At 41.2% G+C, this 20,836-nt stretch overlaps 1 protein-coding gene across 1 annotated transcript in view; it reads left to right on the forward strand.

Moving 5' to 3' along the window:
* The window catches only part of vps13d (vacuolar protein sorting 13 homolog D), an 85,514-nt gene extending 75,412 nt beyond the window's left edge, over positions 1-10,102 (forward strand). Inside the window, exons 64-70 of the mRNA XM_071537379.1 lie at positions 399-533; positions 1,954-2,121; positions 2,790-2,922; positions 4,235-4,430; positions 6,067-6,198; positions 6,963-7,203; positions 8,868-10,102. Of these exons, the coding sequence (XP_071393480.1) occupies positions 399-533; positions 1,954-2,121; positions 2,790-2,922; positions 4,235-4,430; positions 6,067-6,198; positions 6,963-7,203; positions 8,868-8,999 (1,137 nt within the window). The 3' untranslated portion in view covers positions 9,000-10,102. The remainder of the gene's footprint in view (positions 1-398; positions 534-1,953; positions 2,122-2,789; positions 2,923-4,234; positions 4,431-6,066; positions 6,199-6,962; positions 7,204-8,867) is intronic.
* The last annotated feature ends 10,734 nt before the right edge of the window (positions 10,103-20,836 follow it).

Here is a 20,836-nt window from a genome sequence, read left to right on the forward strand (position 1 = left end):
CGTGTCTTTAAGTAATATAGATGTATTGTTATTAGTTTGTCGACTTTGCACAGGCACCTCAGGACTTTGTGGGGTTTTTTTCCCATGAAAACTTTTCTCAGAATTCTGAGATAATTATTTTGTTGATTCAGAAAAACAGCAGAATTTTTTTTTCCATGAAAACTTTTGTGAGAATTCTGAGATAATTATCTCGTTAATTCAGAAAAACAGGGCAAATTTTTGGATTACACTTCCGTAAATATGCCTCACTTGCACAGCAACATTTGGAGATGATGGAACCCTTGTACTTTTTTCTATTGACACCTGGTGTCGCCATGTCACTCTCTATTCCATTGTGCTTGTGCTGTATCTGCTTTCTCACGTTTTCTCCTTGCCCATGGTTTATGTCCTCTGCATAGGCTCTCAAGGGCACCCTGGGCATCCCGCTCATTCGCTTTGAGGACGCTGTGATCAACATGTATCCGTTCACTCGAGTGCACCCTTATGAGACCCAGGAGATCATCCTCAACGACATCCTCAAGCACTTCAGAGAGGTGAGAGGAGTGCTGGACAGAGCATCGGTCACCTTGGAAACTGTCTCTGATGTCAGCCATGGGAGAGGCATGTTTAGGGCATGTTTTCACCAAGCGTGTTTGTAGCGTTTACGCCTTTAGTTAAGTTTATTTGGTCAGATGAGAACAATGGCATCCAAACTCGAGTGGCAGCAAATAACTGACGCCTGAAAATGCAGATTTCTGTCCTGTTCCAAGTGCACTGTGGTGTGGTTTGTAAGGAGTGTGAATGTGAATCAGAATCAGATACGGGAAATGGCCCTAACATGCAAGGTTTTTTGGGTAGGAGACGGATGTTGACATCTGATTATGACTGTTACCATGTGAACCAAATCCAAAAATTCTGAATCAACACTTGATTTCATGCACAAAATTGAGTTTGTGGCTTTTGATTTCATGGATGAAAATGAAAACACTATTTTCAAGTTAATTAGCATTTCTGTGTCTGCCTAAGCTTATTGACCCATGTGTCTAGATGTGAGAACAGAGATCCTGAAATCACTTGAGTTGTAGAAAACATGTAAGTAATCAATATGTGTGGAGCTTTCATGCCACGATTGTCCAGAAAGTGCAGGAAGCATAAATGCCAAGCTACACAAACAGCTGGTTAAACTTGCAATCTAGCAAATGAATCTTAATTCCACTTATAATGGGCTGGTTGCTTGGACATAGATTAAGCCTAGTCCTTAAGTAAAAACTTACACCAATGGAGATCTCCATTGAAAATGAAAATGAAATCTTATTCCATGTCCAAGCAACCAGCCCATAATGGTGTCACTAATGTCTACAAGAAAATCAAGTCTATTAAAGAGAATCCGTTGTAATGTGTTATTCATATTGTTTATTTAAAAAAAAATCCTAAGACATTAAATCTAGAAAGCGAGTGCTAGCAACTACAAAATAGTATTGACAGTGGGCTACTGATCAATAATAAAAAAACAATAAAGTACGCTTGTAACGTATAAGGAATGGTCTTCTCACACAGTATATAGACTGATAAATGCACTCGCACTTTCCTCTGGGCTGGACAGAATTGGATAGTATTTCATATATTGTGAGTTATATTATAACTTTATTTTATATCTATCTATTTTGTATCTTGTTTCCTTCTTGTCTTTATGTGTATGAATGATTGTATATTGTGGTCTCTTGTTGTTTATGAACTCACTGCCTGGAGTTGCCCCTTGAGGGATGAATAAAGTAATTTTGATTTGTATTAACCAAGCTAGAAAATTCACCATGGCCAAAATCCTCTCCTATAACTTTTAATTAAATGTAATTAAAGGTAATTAATTAATTTTGTTCTAGCTGTGCTTTGATCATTGGACAAATGTTACATGCATGGTGGTGTGACATGTTGTGATTTGTAACAGCCATACTGTCTTCCCCCCCCCCCCCGTAGGAGCTGATTAGCCAGGCAGCTCAGATCCTGGGTTCCGTGGACTTCCTGGGGAACCCAATGGGGCTCCTCAACGACGTCACTGAGGGCATGTCCGAGCTCATCAAGTACGGCAATGTAGGCGGCCTCATACGCAACGTCACCCACGGCGTATCCAACTCGGCTGCTAAGGTACAGCTCTTCAGAACTGAATGGATTCGATTCTCCTTTTTACATTTAGATTTTGTTTCTTAGTCGTTTTGGAATATTTTGTATTTTGTAAACTTGGTCAACTTCCCCATTAAGTGATGAGAACATGGACACCAAAATCATCCATGTGACCCTGGTAGATCACTGGCTCCGGTGCTCCATGCTAACACTTTAGCATACGCTATGTTTAGTGTGTAGTGGTAAAGGACTACAATTTCCATAGTGCTTTATGCCACCGTGACGTTTTCGATCGACTGGCTCCACTCCATGATAAAAATGGTTTTGTGCCGGATTGTAACCAATTGTACAGCATTTTACAGATTTTTCAACACTGAGATGGAGCAATCACATAATAGAGCCTTACTTCACCTCATAGAAGCCTACAGATACTGCAGATACTATAGAATGAAGTTGGATGGTAGTTAACCAGAATTGCCAGCTTTTAACACCAGCTTAGTGCATAACACACCTGAAATAAGTATAAACCAAGTTTACTTGGTCGCCAGTTAATTTACTTGATTTAATGTGCTGTTATGTTGTGGAGTCCTGGTTCCGCTACATGAGCGTATACCTCTGAAGACAGGGAAAAGTAAGCAAAGATATAGCCATATTGGTATGAACAACACCCTCTTTCTCTGTTTGTCTCTCAGTTTGCAGGTACCTTATCAGATGGACTGGGCAAGACCATGGACAACCGCCACCAGAGTGAACGAGAGTACATCCGGTACCATGGAGCCACCAGTGGAGAACATCTGGTAGCAGGGATCCATGGACTGGCTCACGGTAGGAACCTGGAAACAATTCTGTTTAGATTGAAGGAGCAAGTACTGTTTCCTTACTTTGAGTATAGCGTTAGGTAGTGGAGATATTAGACCTAGACTAGAACTAGACCTCTTAGCCTCAGTACCCCTTTGGAACAGATACTTCAGCAGATAATGGCATTCCTATACACAGTGTGGTCTCTTAAAGAGTAACTAAACCCAAAACCCAAATCTGTGTAAAGCCTGGCATGTAATGGTAAAAAGCATGCTACTATAATAAAATAAAGTTTGCACACCTGACAATTTCAGTCATGGGTCAACATAAATATGAGGCTCCCGCACATCTCGTTTTATCTTTTTTTTTTTTTTTATTGCAACGTTTCGGTCATAGCCGAAACATAAGTATAGTGACTGGCCCAGTGACTGGCCATAGCTGAAACACAGTGGAGTGGCTGGCATTGATCAACAAAAGTGTTGTTGATCAATGCCAGTCACTCCACTGTTACCTCAATTGCTGAGCAATGGACCCCCCAGTCAACCCCACAACCAGTACTTGATGTCAACAATCAGGCCGTGCAACTCAACCCAGCAAAAAGGAGAGAGGAGCTCTGCCTCAGCTACGCCAAATGTGCTGTGCCATCGAGCTTGAAGGACCAGTTCCCCTCAGCCAACTGTTCTGTCTGGCTAGTCCACCAGGACTGCAGCAAAACTTTGCAGTCAGGGCACGATCTGAACATTATTCAAAATCTGCCATTCCTTATTTAACCAAGCTGATAAATGAATAGTGAGTGAGTGCCTGCTAATGTTGTTTTATGTATTCTTACTCAAACAATGTTTTTATCTCTTTATCTTTTTTTAATTGAATATTTAACCTAGTTTAACAATGCATTATTATAACAATCCTTATGTAAATGTATTTCAAATAGTTCTCCTTCTGCAATTTGTGCATAACAATAAACAAACACTTGCGAACCGCTGCCGATATGGTCATTTTGTGCAACCATCTAGTAAAATATTACTGATTGTCCTTTTAAATGAATACACCAAACCTACAGTTGTTTGGCAAGAATATTGGAATCAGTTCAAACTCTTGTCCAGCTTTTATTTAGTTTGTTAGAGTATATGCTAACACTTCAGCACATTGTGTATAGTAATGGATGCTACAAGCTTGCTTACCATTACCTCAAAAGCATTAGCATAAACATTACGTAGTTCACAAAATGCGGGACACCCCATTGGTGAAACTGTCACTGTTACACAATCAAGTTGTTCAAAGAGCTTCTTTGCCCGCAAGTTTGTGTATTCCTTCAAACAAAATGCTTTGTGTTCCCCAGGTATCATCGGTGGCATGACCAGCATCATCACTTCCACAGTGGAAGGGGTGAAGACTGAGGGCGGGGTCAGCGGCTTCTTCTCAGGCCTGGGTAAAGGCCTGGTGGGCACGGTGACCAAGCCGGTGGCTGGAGCCCTGGACTTTGCGTCAGAGACGGCGCAAACAGTCCGGGACATGGCCAGCCTCAGTAACCACAGGTAGGTCCTGAACACACTCAGCCTGTCCACCTAGGTCAAAATACAAATGACTCAGTACCTCTCTGGAAACAGTGCCTTGCAAAATTATTTTGTTTTTTTGCACATTTCATTAGTTCAAAATGTATTTATTCAAGATTTTTTTGTCTGAGTTCCATGCAGGGCACTCTGTTCTATTAAAGAGTATCTAAACCCCAAATCCAAATCTTTGGTGAAGCCTGACACCTGATGATGAAAAGTAGGGTACTGAACTGGCCATCTGCTATTGGCTGGTCTTTGATGCCAGGTGATGTCACCACCTCTTGTACTCTAGAGGGTGGCATTAGGGCTGGGCGATATGGTTGAAATCAATATCATGATAATCATAAGGATTTTTCTTGATATCAATATATATCACAATATGTTTCCTGTATGCAAAATCACGTTAAATAATCAAATTAATGTTCATCTCATTGAACCGAATGGTAATGTTAGGTGTGATGTCAAACAAAACAGAAATATTCAAAGAATATTCCTACCATACCTCATTTTATCAGAGTTTTTAAGTAAAATTTGCTTGTCATCATCAATTCAGACAGCAGAAATGTGTGTCACGATATCAAAATATCTTCATATCATCACGATATGATTCCACTGAAAGACGATAAACGATAATATTGAATTATCGCCCAGCCCTAGGTGACATCACCTGGCACCAAAGATCAGCCAATAGCAGATGGCCAGTTCAGTACCCTACTTTTCACCATTAGGTGTCAGGCTTCACCACAGATTTGGGTTTGGTTTAGTTACTCTTTAAAGTGTCGATTTTGCAAGTATACACCCCCTTTGCTTCACTTGGGCTAAATTGCCACACGAGCAAAAGTTTGCTCAACATCTCTGACAATCTGTTACTTAGATGTCATATTTAGATTGTATTTAGTGATTGTGAACAGTGTTTTCCTGTTAAACTCAATTTGTCTTTCATGCTAACAAAGCTGAGACCTGGTCCCTTCATGGGACTCAGTGAGATTTTAGGGTGTAGGATGGACTGTCTGCCAAAATACTTAAGCACAGTATGGGATATATGACATTAGAGTCCAGTTCTTTCAGTCTCAGAGAAAATGGAAATCATCACCCTCCACCTAAGTACACACACATCTGAGTACCAGATGAATGATTATGGCGATAATGTCCAAGTGCCGCTAGTGCTTGCTGAACTGCCTCTTTAGGGCTCTGTATTCAAACAGTTGCTAGAGTAGGTGCTACACTTGTTACTCTTGTGTCTTGAGACTCTGTTACTCTCAACTCCAGTCTGTTGCCCATTTGAATTCCTGTTAGGCTAGATAGTGGCAAGCCAAGGGAACATTGATATGAAGCCCACTCCAAAAAATTAAGTGGACCAACACTCTGCCACGCAACAACCTTTTTTTTTAAGTTGGTGATACCAAACCCGGAGAGAGAATGAAATGACAAGCAAATTTACATGCATATCAGTATTCATTAAGGGCATTTCATTAACCATGTATGGTTAATTGTGGGAGTTAAGGGGGTGGAGTATGAGGCTCGTTCACGTGCATACCAAACTCAAAATTTCATATTCAACATAAACTCTGCTTTATTCAGCTTTGTTCTGTGAGTGTGTTTTTGCCTTGTTTTGCAGGCTGAGTGTGCAGCGAGTCAGGAAGCCTCGCTGTTGTAAGGGGCCCCAGGGCCTACTGCCCCGATACTCCGCCACGCAAGCTGATGGTCAGGAGCAGCTCTTCCGGCTCACTGACAACATCCACTCCGAGTTGTGCGTCTTGTTCTTTTCGCCTAATTTTTTTACATGTTTCCTTGTTTATTCATTTATATGGAAGCCCATTTCCGCCAGTGTGATGAAAAAAACGGTCCTGTAAGTCATTATAATGAGAAACCTTCTCAAAATAATGACTTACTATCTCAAAATAATGAGAAACTAAGTCATTATTTTGAGATACAAAGTCATTATTTTGAGATACTAAGTCATTACTTTGAGAAAGTTTCTCATTATTTCGAGATACTAACTCATTATTTTGAGAAAGTTTCTCATTATTTCGAGATACTAACTCATTATTTTGAGATACTAATTAATTATTTTGAGAAAGTTTCTCATTATTTTGAGAAAGTTTCTCATTATTTTGAGATACTAACTCAATTTGAGATACTAACTCATTATTTTGAGATACTAACTCATTATTTTCAGAAAGTTTCTCATTATTTTGAGATACTAACTCATTATTTTCAGAAAGTTTCTCATTATTTTGAGATACTAACTCATTATTTTGAGATACTAACTCATTATTTTCAGAAAGTTTCTCATTATAATGAGTTACAGGATCTTTTTTTTTTTCATCACACTGGCAGAAATGGGCTTCCATACATTTATGTATTGTCCTGAAAGAGGAAATGCCATTTGATGAGTAAACTGTAGATACCACCCAATTTCTACTTTGATTTATTGGTCAAGATCCTGTCTGAAAGCACAGACAAACAAGGGTCAAATTTCTGATCTCCATTCCCCAATCCCCCAATCCCCAGTTTCATTGCAGTGGAGCCCATCGACACCTACTGCGTGCTCATCTCCTCCAAGGTGGTGTACTTCCTGAAGCCGGGCGAATACGTGGACCGCGAGGCCATCTTCCTGGAGGTCAAATACGACGACCTCTATCACTGCCTGGTCTCCAAGGACCATGGGAAGGTGTACGTGCAGCTCACCAAGAAGGCCGAGAGCACCAGTAGCGGGGTGGCTATCCCCGGCCCCTCTCACCAGAAGCCCATGGTGAGACGCCGAACGCCCAGTCGTCTGATTGGGAATGATGCAATAGATTTTGTGCAGTCTTTCCTGTCTCTCTCAGGGTTCCTACGCAGGTCTGGAAAGTCTGGAAAAGTATTAAAAATGAATTTGATCATTTCCAGGTCTTGAATAGTTTGGGAATTTGAAAAAATGTCTGGAAAAGTATGGAAAATGTTGCGGTTCAGGTTCGATACACACATAATTCTAGCTTTCATGTTGTTGTAGACCCACTTTGAGTCCACAGTTTTTGTTGATGTGAAGAATAATGTTCAGACGCTCTTATTACCCAGCCGCTGTCAGCATGCATTATATCAAATACCCACCAAAATCAAATCCAGTCAAGAACATAGGGTCTGGGAAAAATATGGAATTTTAAAATGGAAACCGTGTAGGAACCCTGCCAATCATCTCACATATTCTGATATTTGTCTCTGTGAAGAACAATCTTCATCTATACAGTGATATGACCTAGTTAGCAGGGGCACGATGTCTATCTGCGTAAATCATATTGAACACCAGACAAAATCTTCAAAACAAATCAAGGTCTGGAAAAAGTATGGAATTTTTTAATTGAAAATGTGTAGGAACCCTGCTTTCTTAGCTTTGAACTTTCTAGTAAAGGTTAAAAAAAAAGCCAACTATTTAAAAAAATGTATTCTCTCATGGTGTTAATTTCTCCTGATTTTCTCACATTTTTGATCAAATTTCAATATCTGCTCATTTACTATATTTGGTAAATATAGTAACACAAAATATAGGCCCTTTACTATCACTGCTGTTTGGAAAATGGTCCACGTTTCTCTGTGGTTACATTATTATTTAATTAGTGGTTGGAGCAGTCGTGGCTCACGTACCGCAAAAAAGAAATGGAGAGTTGGAAGAAAAAGAAATATGCCGGCAAGTTTCAGTCATCATGGAAGGGCAAACTGACCTTTCAGACAGTTTTAAAGCAAAGGGTTTGCCTTCTGCCAAGTTTGCCGAGTTGATTCCTGTGTGGAGCATGGGGGTCGAAACAGACAGTGCATCAGAAGCAGCCCGGCATTGATTATGTAACAATCTGTCTCTGCATTAGTATGGATACTGAGTAAGTAATAATAATAATAACAATAATAACTTTATTTGTATAGAACCTTTCTAAAAACAATGTTTACAAAGTGCTTTACATACAATAAAACCCAAAAGCAGTGATGTGAAACTACCACAATGAATGATAGAAAAATAAAAATAAATTTAAAAAAATATATATAATAGAAAATAGGAATAAAAAACACAGACAAACAGAGATACAATTAAAAACAGATGGAACTTTACATAAAAGTGTGTGCCAAAAAAAAAAAGATTAAAAAAAATGAATAAAAGGTAATACAAGAGATAAACTAAAACAACTGGTACAACTAAAAAAAAAAAAAAAAAGTAGGAGACAGCCGGCATGCCTCTATATGATAATTTTACTCTCATTGTACAAAGATTACTATAACATAAGCATTAGCATAGCCTATATATTGGCAGCAGGATGGCATAGCGAGTGTGATGGGGTTAGGGTTAGTCAAAAAAACTAATTCAATGCAAAAAGATGCAAAAATGATCACATTACATATTTCCCTGGGTTTCCACTCTGTTTCACAGTCTTCTTCATACCTTCTCCATAGGTTCATGTGAAGAGCGAGAGTCTGGCTGTGAAAATTTCTCAAGAAATCAACTACGCCAAGAGCCTCTACTATGAGCAACAGCTCATGCTGCCACCCAATGAGAATGAAGACTGCTTACTATTGGAGTCCTAACACACTGTGTGGGCTCCTAGTCACATTGTGTGAACGGATGTCAGTTATTACACAATCCTTAAGGATTACAAACTGTTCTTACCCAAAGGAGGTATTGGCTTTGATTGATTTTTGTTTTTCTAGGCCAGTTTTTTTGAGATGTGTGTATTTGACAAATTACCTAAACTGACCTACTCACAGGGAATAGTCCGATACTCTGGATAATTGAGGGAGGAAACTAATCGGGTCAGATTCAAACACCCATGCACTTGGTTTAGATACATAGCCTACTGTTTCAAAGTACACGGCAAAAAAAATATATGCAAAACAGTGTTTCATTTCACTCTGTATATTTAGAAAAATATTAGATTACACTGGTTTTCTTATTTTACAACCATGTTTATATGACTGCTGATGCCAGCAGGTGTACACATCCTAGAAGTTATATATGTTTGTGAATAGACATAAATGTACATATAGCTACATACCAACACTATACAACTGTGTACATATCAATTGTGAAGTGAGAAAAAATAATTATGACAACTGATATGATGTGAAATGCTGTAACAAACTGCCTTTAAAACTCTATTTTGTGTATAAGAAAATATTTTTTGTGGTGGGAGCTGCTGAATTAATTGCACCGACACGGGGGTGGGGGGGGGGGAGGACTTGCAGCCTCCCCCCCCCCACCCCACCTCACAGAGACACTGGAGCTGCTTGTCACTGTCTCTGCCGCCTTTTACAATCATGGACCTCGACCTGAGGCGTCTCAACTTTTTATTTAACGCCCCCTTTTTTTTTTTTTTTTTTTTTACTAGTGTTCTTTTTAACCACTGTTTTCCTCAGAGTGATAGTGTCGGCCGAGGGGGGACTGATTGTATGTGACTTCTTGCTTGTCAGAGATTTTGCTTTTTGGATTTTTGGTTTGGTGTCGATTGACCTTTGCTTGCTCAGCCAAGCACAGATTCAGTTGTCTGTTTCAGTGAAAACAAGTGGAATTTATCCCCTGGTCAGATGTGGAGACAGATGGGGCCTTCCAATAGCAATGGAAGGTAGAGGACTTGAACTTTGCCCCTGTAAAGTAAGTTTCAATTAACACTGCTTACAATAAAGCACCACAGCTGCAGTACTCTGTGTGTCGTACCATGTATATTCATGGTGTGTATTCATTTCAGCTACTGCAATGATTCTCAACCTTTTTCCTATCAAAGACCCCTAATTTACTACACATTAGGGCCACGGACCCCCATTTGATGAGATTGATGAGATCTGAAAATATTGTTATTCTTCGATATGATTTTGTCCAGAATTCTATGACTATCTGTAATGTAGGTAGAGAGATAACAGTGAATGATCAAAACAGTCATTCTTCTACATTCTCTAATTGTTTTCACTTCTTGAAAATTAAATAATAGTATATTATTATTATATCAATATGCTGGGGACCCCCTGGAACCCCCTCAGGGACCCCAGGTGGTCTTCGGACCCCATGTTGAGAACCACTGAGCTACTGCATACATACACCTGCAACATTTTCATTCCACTTACCTGTGTATTCCTGTCTGCTATTGGAGGCTAATATGCATCAAATTATTAGGCATCAACAAATTGGAGCCCTCATATGCACCTTTCATTTATATCTATATCAGATCAGCAGATATCTCAGGATAATGCATAGAAAACCCTAATTTCATCACGACCATTTATAAAGATATGCATTTTTGCGACAAAAGGTAGAGTGTTTTAAAAGTATATTTTGGTGGAGAGAGCTATGAGGATTTATGCTGCTATAAATCTTAAAAATCTTGATGTTGTAATCCTTTGTGCCATAATCCAAGGTGTCAGAAGAATGATCTACTAACCCACAAATAGTATACTATATTAAAATGTTTATTTTCTGGAAGTCTATCCCAAGACTACCAATGCTAACAGGCTAGCAAACTTCCATGCAGACTTCTGTTCAAGAGAAGAGTCATGTTCGTATTTTGACACTTCAAGAAAAAACATTTTTATGATCATACTGTTGTTTGACAACCGTGAAAATGTAAAGACAATTTATTTACACCATATACATTTCACAGAAATTATTAGAACACAGAAAAAGCAACCACAGAAAATATTGATTAACGCCGCGTCAGGCTGTGTCCCGCCAGCTGAAATAAGAAGAAGACTTCCGGTGCGATTTTTTTTTTTTTCCAGAATAAGAGCATAATTTCTAGAAATCCACTCAAACACTCAAACGTTGACTAAAAAAACGTCTTTTTGCACACAAAAAAAACAAATAATTAAGCGACAAAATGCAACTATACAATCTGTGCAATGTTTTTCCATGATAAGAATTGTTGTAATCTATGGAATAGGATTAGGGCCATGTGAAAAATGTATTTGAGTTCTGAGAGTAAAGTCTGAATTCTGACTTAAAAGTCACACTCCTTGTCCTGACTTTAATCTCAGAATTCTGACTTTTCTCAGAATTCTGACTTCATTCCATTTTTAGTACATGTTGTAATAGTAAGAAAAATTGCTAAACAAGGCCTCTACTGTTCCTTAAGTATAGAAGTAATCTGAAAGTTAAATAGTAAAAGGTTCAAGCTGAATGTATCAGTATATCACCCAGTGAGGTATACAGTATGTTCATGTAAACAAGGTGGTAGTACAGATCCAAGTTCAGTAATGAAGTCCTCATGACGCTGATAAAAGAGTACAACATACTCAGGAGTCCAACATTGTCATAAATAAGATAAAAAAATAAATAAAACATGAAGCATAGACACCAAATAAAACAAAGTTTATAATAAAAGCAATAAAATAAAAGTGATAAAAAATGAATGAAAACAGACAGAAATACTATAAATACTATGAAAAAGCCTTCCTGTAACAGTGGGTTTTAAGAAGCGATTTAAAAGAATGCACTGAATTTGCTAGCCTAAGATCCTCCGGGAGGGAGTTCCACAGCTGCGGGGCTCTAACGGCAAATGCCCGATCTTCTTTTTGTGACAAGGCGGGCTTTTGGAGTAGTACTCGTGGTTGGTCTTGCCAGCCATCATGGTAATGTGGTCAACTTGGTCAAATACTGTCCTTGGTGCTCCACTTCACTTCCACAAGCCCCAAAAGGCGGATCCTCTAGACTCGCACCCAGATATGGGGCCTCTGGACGTACCACAAATCCACACGGAGAGATCCTGCCACATCGGCGTACTGCTGCAGTACAACTGGCTCCATCTGTGGCCCCCTCTTCATCGCTGCGGTCGCCTTTGTGCCCGTAATCATCCTCTTTGCAAGTGGAGCAGCAGTCTTTTCAGAGGAGACATGACATGCCTCCCTGAAATGACTTGCTGTCACCCCGGCCCTCCAGAGAGGATGAAGACTGGCCTCTGGTGTTGTGCTCTATCACATAGCAAACCCTGAGATACTTGAGGATGCTACTTAACCTTTTGTTTAAACACCTAGAGGGGAATAAAACCCATGCTAGATTGTCATTTATTGACTTTTCCTCAGCCTTTAACACCATCCAACCCCACATTTTAGCCATGAGGCTGACAGAGCATTTTGAGTTGAGTCGCAATCTGGAGGGTTGGATATTGGATTTTTTGATAAGCAGAACACAAAGAGTGAAGGTAAACAGCATTTTATCAGATTCATTATGTTCTTCTAATGGCTCACCCTACGGCTGTGTTCTCTCACCCTTACTTTATATTCTGTCCACAAACATGTGCCAAAGTAAGCATGGGAACAGGACCATATTGAAATTTGCAGATGATACAGTCATTGTGAGTCTGCTACACGATAATGAGTCCAGCCATGGCCCAGTCATTGATGTGGGTTCTTGGAGCTAAACATATCCAAAACAAAGGATATGATCATAGATTTCAGAACTCATGCTTCGATTTATGATACTACGATCATTAAAGACCAGGCTGTGGACTGTGTAGAAAGCTACAAGTATCTTGGGACAGTCATAGACTCTAAATTGACCTTCGAGAAGAATTGTGAAGCAGTGTGTATCAGCGTTTGTTTTGTCTCAGAAAACTGTCCCGTTTTCACATTGATAAAACCATGATGACCCTGTTTTATCGGGCTTTTACTGAATCAATCTTGTCTTTTTCCCTTGTGTCACGGTTTGGTAACCTGTGGGTGAGTGTGTGTGTGTGTGTGTGTGTGTGTGTGTGTGTAGAAGCACTTTGTCACGACCTTCTGAGGAGTTTCTATATTTTAATACTATTTTGAAATTATAATGATACTTGTTTTAAAGTATTTGTTTTGCTGTCTTATGAATCTGTATTGCTGTGATGTCTTGTTTTTAACTTGGGATTGCTGAATCTCCCGTGTGCACAACAAATTTGCCCTTGGGTACTAATAAAGAAACCTTGACCTTGACTTTTATAGAGTCCGGATGTAGGGACTGGGGGAAAGTGCGCTCCAAACAGAAGTTGCTCTCTAAACATGGTTGTTTTCAGGGTATGTCAGGAAAAGCAGGTGATATGAAAGAATACAGCCATGTATGAGGCATGAGGCACCAGTGAAATATCTGACATCCCACTCAATCTGCCATCAGAGGATAGTGGAGCTGGATAAATGATCCCACACAGTGGCCTGAAGTGAAATACTTCGACATTTACTTACTTTGCTAACAAGTCAGTGAGATTTCTCATTACTTTTGCACTCTGGACTGACAGTCAATACAGAGCAAACTATTCTGAGACCCACATGAACACACTCATCTGTTTTATAGAGAGGAATTGGCTCAGTAATGTTAGCTTAGCAGCAGCCTAATGTTAGGACAGCATGGTAGCTTTTAAACACATTTAACATACAGGTTATCTTACAAGAATATAACTAGATAATTACTGGTAAGTTACTGACCAGTGACAAAATAAGTGTATTTACTCTCGGGGTCCCAAAGTTTCCCCCTCTTCTACCATGGGCCACTGTCAGCGCCTCTCTCCTTACAGCCTGGATCCACATTTTTCTTCTTAACGGCTCCTTGTTTTGCTCAGGAGAACAAAAAATGAATTCATGGTTTTTAAGTGTGTTGGCTGTGAATCCCACCACACAACAGTTTAATTTGGGCAATAATGACAATGATGTACATTCAGTCACACAAGGTGAATGGAGAGCAGTGCAGTGATTTCCCCCACGATGGGCATGGCCTATTTTATGCACTGTCTCTATGAGGAATCAGGTAGTGGTCCTAACAGATAAACACAGACATGTGAAACTGATGATAACAGCACAAAAGGTAAGGAAAAAAATTATGAAGGTATTTAGCCGAGCGCTTGTAATTGATGTGAGAACTTGTAGAATACGATGTGAGAACTTGTAGAATTATGAACTTGTATAATGAGCTTGTGGGCCCTATCTTACACCTGGCACAAAAGTGTCATTGCTAGTTTCCGACTGACGCAGTTGTCATTTTCACGCCCACCGCCCACGTTGTTTAAATAGCAAATGTACTTGCGCCCATCTTTGCGCCCATGGGCGTGTTGGTCTTAAAATGAGGTGTGGTCAGGCACATTGTTGGCACATTGCTATCTTGAAGCAGCGGAAAGCGATTGCGCAGTATTTTCCTGCTATTTAAAGGGCGCATTATTCAGATAGTAAGATACGTCTCTCTCTCTCTCTCTCTCTCTCTCTAATAACACACACAACGTTACCATGCAAAATAGAACAAGACTAGGTCAAAACCTAGTATATGGCTGGACCGTGTCTGGATGTGCCGCGTGCCACGGCCGACCAATGGTGTAACTAACTCCGCTGCAGACTGCTAATACAGAATAATAGTCCATACATCCATACTGATCTCCGTTCCAGCGCGTCCCGTCTCTCTCTCCACCGCTGTCGTCTCCACCGCGCCCACGGCCCGCATCCAAGCGCCAGGCGCTCTGTTACACTGTTCGCCGGACACCGGGGGCGCATCGTCATCGGGACCCCGGCCGAAATGTCGGCCGGATCATCGGGCACAAATCGGCGCCCAGCTAGTGGCACTGGCCGGAACCGTGGCCCCGGGAAACTTCGGGAAGGTCGGAAATAAGCCCTCGGCGTGATGAAACCTCCATGCTTGCTTGTGTCTCTCCCCCCCCCGACAGAACAGAGGACTTCAGGTGGACTGAGCTCACGCATATGCATCGACATAAACGGTCATATGATATAATTGTATAGATTCTACTTAAGCTTCAGCTTACATGCATGATATTGGTCAGCCTGCTTACTGTGTGGGAGAAACGGGCTCCTGATCTCAGCGGAGAAACTAGACGGTGGAGAAAACGAAACTTAAATTTCTGGCTCTGTGATCCTATGATGTGCCACGTGCCACGGCCGACCAATGGTGTAACTTGATCACTCAGTCAGTCAGTCAGTCAGTCAGTCAGTCAGTCAGTCAGTGACAGCCATTCGCGTTTGTAGGGCTGGCCCCGCTGTTGCGGTCCAGCCAAAAATAGGATCATCTACTATGAAAATTTGTACTTTACTTCGTTCCTGACATGTATTTTGTTGCCAAATTGCCATATGCGGTCACCATTACGCAATGCCAAATGCCAAAAACTATGTGTCCCTCTCACCATTACGCAATGCCAAATGCCAAAAACTATGTGTCCCTCTCACCATTACGCAATGCCAAATGCGCAACGTGTATGTCCCATTAACCATCATCACACATTGCCAATTGCTAAATACGCAACCTACAACCAAGAAAAACAACACAGTAAATATGTAAAAACCACAGCCCAACATAAAGTCATGAAAATAAACTGCAAAGGCATCTTACCTTCACCCGACGCACACACACATCGCCATCGCGCACGAGCAGATCCGTTTCCTCAGCAGAAAACCGTTCTTCTTGGTCAAGAAGACATCAGCTCTGCCATGGTTCTTTGCCACTTCAATGCATTTTAGTTTAAGTCTGACAAGTTGTATTTATTTTATGGGGAGTTGTCTACCTATTATCTCCAAACCTTCCCTACCATCATTTTGTGTTTTACAGTTTTTTCTGAATGCTTGAACACTAACAGTGATTCTTGAAGCACTATCTCTGAAACCATTAACACTCCAATGTATTTACCAAGTGTGCCAAACTGAATGCACATTCTCTGCTTTACACTGAGTTTGTAATTTTATAACACACTTTTTGCAAAACTGTAAACACAACTCACTGCTTTACACTCAGTTTGCAATTTACACACTTCTAGCAACACTGTAAACTTATGGCCAGATAACCTATTTTTTCTGTTCTGTTCTGTTTCTAGCACAAATGTTTTTGTTTTCTTCCACTGCGCTTTTGTTGTTTGAGGAGTGTTACTGTAGAACATTTTGAGAAAAAAATAATAACTTTTTCCCCTTATTTGTATCGATAGTGTGTTATGTTCGGAATCCATACTTATTTGGATACCTGTGTGTATGTGTGTTTCGTACATGTATGACAAAACTTTATTGCAAACTGCTATGCCCTGCACACAGAAAAAGCAAAAGCCACAAGTGTTTTCATTTATACTATCAGTGCGTAGTTGGTGCTTTGTGTGCTTATTCAAATGGTGGTTTGTGTGAACTGTATTGATGCAAAAACACAATTTTTAAAAGAGTTTGAAGAGTTTTGCAAGAATTGTTTGCTTTTGCAAGAGATGTATAATGTTTTGCTGGTTTGGTGTAAGGTTTTGTGGTTAGTGTGTAGAGTTTTGCAAAAATAGCCGATAGTTTCAACGATAGTGCCTAAGCAATCAGAAAAAACTGTAATGTATGAGGCTACTGTTTGCGTATTTCCTTATTTCCTAATGTATTAATTTGTTTTATTGGCAACTTAATTTAGATACAATATTCAGATACTCAGTTTTGATTGCAAAGCTGACAATTTCTTGGCAAACTAGAGACCATGTACTATATTCATCACAAAAAAAGTCCTTTCATTCCTTTCATCATTTCATGAAAAGTGTACATTGATGACAGTCCAGTGACTACCCTCCTTGAGTTTTTAGAATTTTTAAACACTAACTTTTGTGGTTTAAAGTTCACTCTCAACTTCAGCTGTGATACAGTTAGCTTCCTTGACATCCAGGTTACCAAAAAAGGAACAGGCCTCTCTTCTTCTCTCTATTCCAAGCCCACAGACAGAAACACCTGTCAAATAACTGCTGGCCGATACAGATTATTTGTACTCAGAACGAGCGGTTTATTAACTTCCCTACAACATCGTAGCAGAGCAGTACATCAAGTGTTGTCAACCAAACTTGCTCTCTCACATAGCATGCCATGCATCTCAGCGTAGCTGCTTATTCCAGCTCTCTGATTGGTTACACGGTATGTCCGTCTACTTGTATTACCCAATACCTTGACATCTCCCCCTCAAATTATCCTCCCTCTGGATCACAGGGTTACAACTAAACTATAACTCTTTACTGTAGACTTGTGACCTACTGAACATTAATGAGTTACCTTAGCACTCACATCTTAAGGCCTCATACACATCATAACATAAAATTTGCTAACTTAAACTGACAGTCCCACATTCAACAGCTTAACTCTCTTTTCCAGGATAAACAATAATATTTCTAATTCCTCTTAACTTTCCATTCTATTTAGGACAATGTGTATCAGAGTTTCCACTTAACCTCTTTAGCAGGATATTACATTACGCTTACATATCCAGTCTTACTACAGGTTTACACACTCTACCAAACCTAGTCACTTTCTGACCTTCTGGTGTGTTTCTATTAAGTCCATTACTTTCACTCTGTCTCTGGCAAGAGTCCTGGTGCTGTGTTTCCATTCCTATTGGCTCTGTGCTCGCTTTCATAGTATCTGTGTTCACTGTTGCTGCTACCGGTGGCACAAGTTGTAGATGTCGCCTGTTCCTTCTCACCTCTCCTCCCCTCGGTGAGTGCACTTGGTATGCTGGTCCTTTCCATATCTTGTCCTCGTCCAACTTTAGCAGAACCTGATCTCCCGGTTGTAACAGTGGCGAGTCTTTTACTCCATGTCTCCTGTTGAAGTAAAATGCCTGTTGTCTCTTAGCCTCTGCATCCCTGCGTCTGATAAGGGCTTTACCAGGCCACTTAGGGACCAGATTCCTTTTGAGTGAAGGGAGTGTGGTTCTAATCTTCCGTCCCATTAGCAGTTCAGCTGGGCTTACACCAGTAGAGGTCGTTGGTGTAGCTTTGTAGCACATCAATGCTAACAGTGGGTCTTCTTGTTTAAGGATGCGTTTTGCGGTTTGAACAGCACGCTCCGCCTGTCCATTACCCCGAGGGTTGTGGGGACTGGATGTTACATGCACAATGTCAAACTGTCTGCAAAAGTCTTTCCAGGTCTCACTTGTGTATTGTGGACCATTATCACTGACTATCTGGTCAGGAATACCAAATCTTGCAAATGTGGATTTTAGTGACTTAACAACCTGTTCTGTTATGGTAGTTGGCAAGTGCAAGATTTCCAAGTAAGGTGAATAATAGTCTGATATCACGATGTAGTGCTTGCCTTTATACTCACATATGTCCGTGGCTATCCTTTGCCATGGTCGTTCAGGCAGAGGTGTGGGTTGTAGTGGCTCTTTGCGCTGTGTATGCTTGTTTCTCTGGCAGAAGTGGCATGTTTCCACACTGCGTTTAATATCCGCAGATATATTAGGCCACCACACAGTTTCCTTTGCACGTTCTCTACATTTTGACAGGCTTTGATGTCCGTCATGTATACGCTCCAATTTCCTGTCTCATTGTCTGTGGAATTACGATGCGACAGCCTAGTGTGATAAGGCCCTCACATGTTGACAGTGAATGTTTCACTGTGTAATAGTCTTTTGCACTGTTTGTGATGCCACTCACTCGTTTAGGCCATCCATCTCTGATCAGCTTCTGTACACTTTGCAGCTGCTCATCCCTCTGTGTAGCGACCTTATCATGTCCAGTTTGTGCTGTGATATTGGCCAACTGTGGGTGACAGCATCAACGTGACAAGCAATGATCGCCTCTGTGGTGTTGTCCCTGTCCTTTACAGGGCTGCGTGACAAGGCATCCGCAATGACCAGTGTTTTCCCTGGTGCATATTCTGCCTTGGCATTGAACCGCATCAGCCGCATCAGGAGTCTTTGACATCGCACTGGTACCGTATCCAAATCCTTACTGTTTATCAGTGGCACCAGAGGCTTATGATCTGTGATAAGTCGGAATCTGTCCATGCCTACCAGGTACTTTTGGAACCTCTCACAGGCCCATACTCCTGCTAAACATTCCTTCTCAATTTGCGCGTACCTGGTTTCTGTGTCTGTCAGTTTCCTGGAGCAATACGCAACAGGCTTCCAGCTTTCGCCGTGCAGCTGTAGAAGGATGCCCCCTACCCCGTAACTGCTCGCGTCTGCCGAAACAGCTGTCTGTCTTTGTGGGTCATAGTGAGCCAAGACAGGTGAGGTGATAAGGGCTTCCTTGTGTCGCTGAAACGCTTGTCGCTGTGGCTGATCCAATGTCCAGGTGGTTTCTCCCCTCAGCAGATCATACAGGGGAGCTGCTACTGTTGCCAAGTCTGGTACATATTTACTCATGTAATTAATCATGCCCAGTGCCTGCTTTAGCTCGTGAACATTTGTGGGCTCCTGTAGCTCGCTGATGGCATTCACTTTACCTGGGTCTGCTCTCACTCCACTGGCGTCCACTATGTGGCCCAGGAACCGCAGCTCTGGCTGTCTGAACACGCACTTCTCCTTATTGAGTTTGAGACCGGCCTGCTCCATTCTCTCCAATGTGCTCTGCAGGTGTGTGTCATGTGCACTCATGTCCTTCCTATAGACAATAACATCGTCCATATACACAGCTACTCCCTCTAGTCCCTCCAGCAGTTCGTTCATTTTGCGCTGGAATATCTCTGGAGCTATATTTATCCCAAAAGGCAGCCACTTGAAACGATACCTCCCAAAAGGTGTGATGAAGGTGGTTAGGAGGCTGCTGTCTTCATGCAGTGGTATCTGCCAAAAGCCTGAAGCTGCATCCAGAGATGTGAAGACTGTGGAACCTGACAGCTTGGCCAGTGTCTCCTCTGTCATTGGCAGTTGATATCTCTCTCTTTTGATGTTCTCATTTAGCTTTCGGAGTCCTACACAGATTCTCACTGCACCTGTTGGTTTCATAACCGGCACCATATGTGCGCACCAGTCTGTAGGTTGCGTGACTCTCTCTATCATGCCCTGCTCCTCCATTTGCTGCAACTCAGTTTGGACTTTAGGAAGAAGAGGTATAGGGACTCTTCTGGCTGTATGTACAGCATATGGTCCAGCTCCCTCTCTTAGGTGGATCTTGACTGGGTCTGTTTTAAGTGTCCCCTTAAGTCCTGCCGCTGCACTAACCTGCTCTACTCTTTTTACCAGCCCCATCTCTACCGCTGTCTCTCTACCTAACAGGTTGCTGACCGTAGGCCCTCTTGCTACATGTATGTTAAAGATGTACTTCCTCTTTTTATGAAGTGTACTAGCAGTGAACTGTCCCACAATGTTTAGTGCCCCTCCCGGGCTGTCTAGGGGTCCGCTAGATCTAACTAGCTTTCTCTTTGGCCTAAGTGCTCTGAATGTCTTCAGATTCATTACGGTAACATCAGCTCCTGTATCGATTCTAAAACAGGAGTGCGTCCTACATTTATTTGTTCTGTCCAATGCTCAACACTGCCCTGATTTACTTTACTTACTGCTCCAAGATAAAAGTTTTCCTCAGTGTCTACACTATAAGTGACTTCTCTTACTGACTTGGAAAAACATTTTCTCTCCCAATGGCCCTTTTTGCCACATTTTCTACACTCAGATTCAAATGCTGGGCATTTGGCAGGGGCTTTGTGCCTCTCTTTCCCGCATCGGCGGCATGTGGAGTCCCCCGAGTGGGCTTGCTCCTGTC

This window comes from Centroberyx affinis, unplaced genomic scaffold, assembly GCF_046629955.1.
Source record: "Centroberyx affinis isolate AG114_WGS23_722 - 3 ecotype Tasmania unplaced genomic scaffold, CSIRO-AGI_Caff_v1 ptg003027l_1, whole genome shotgun sequence".
NCBI lineage: Eukaryota > Metazoa > Chordata > Actinopteri > Beryciformes > Berycidae > Centroberyx > Centroberyx affinis.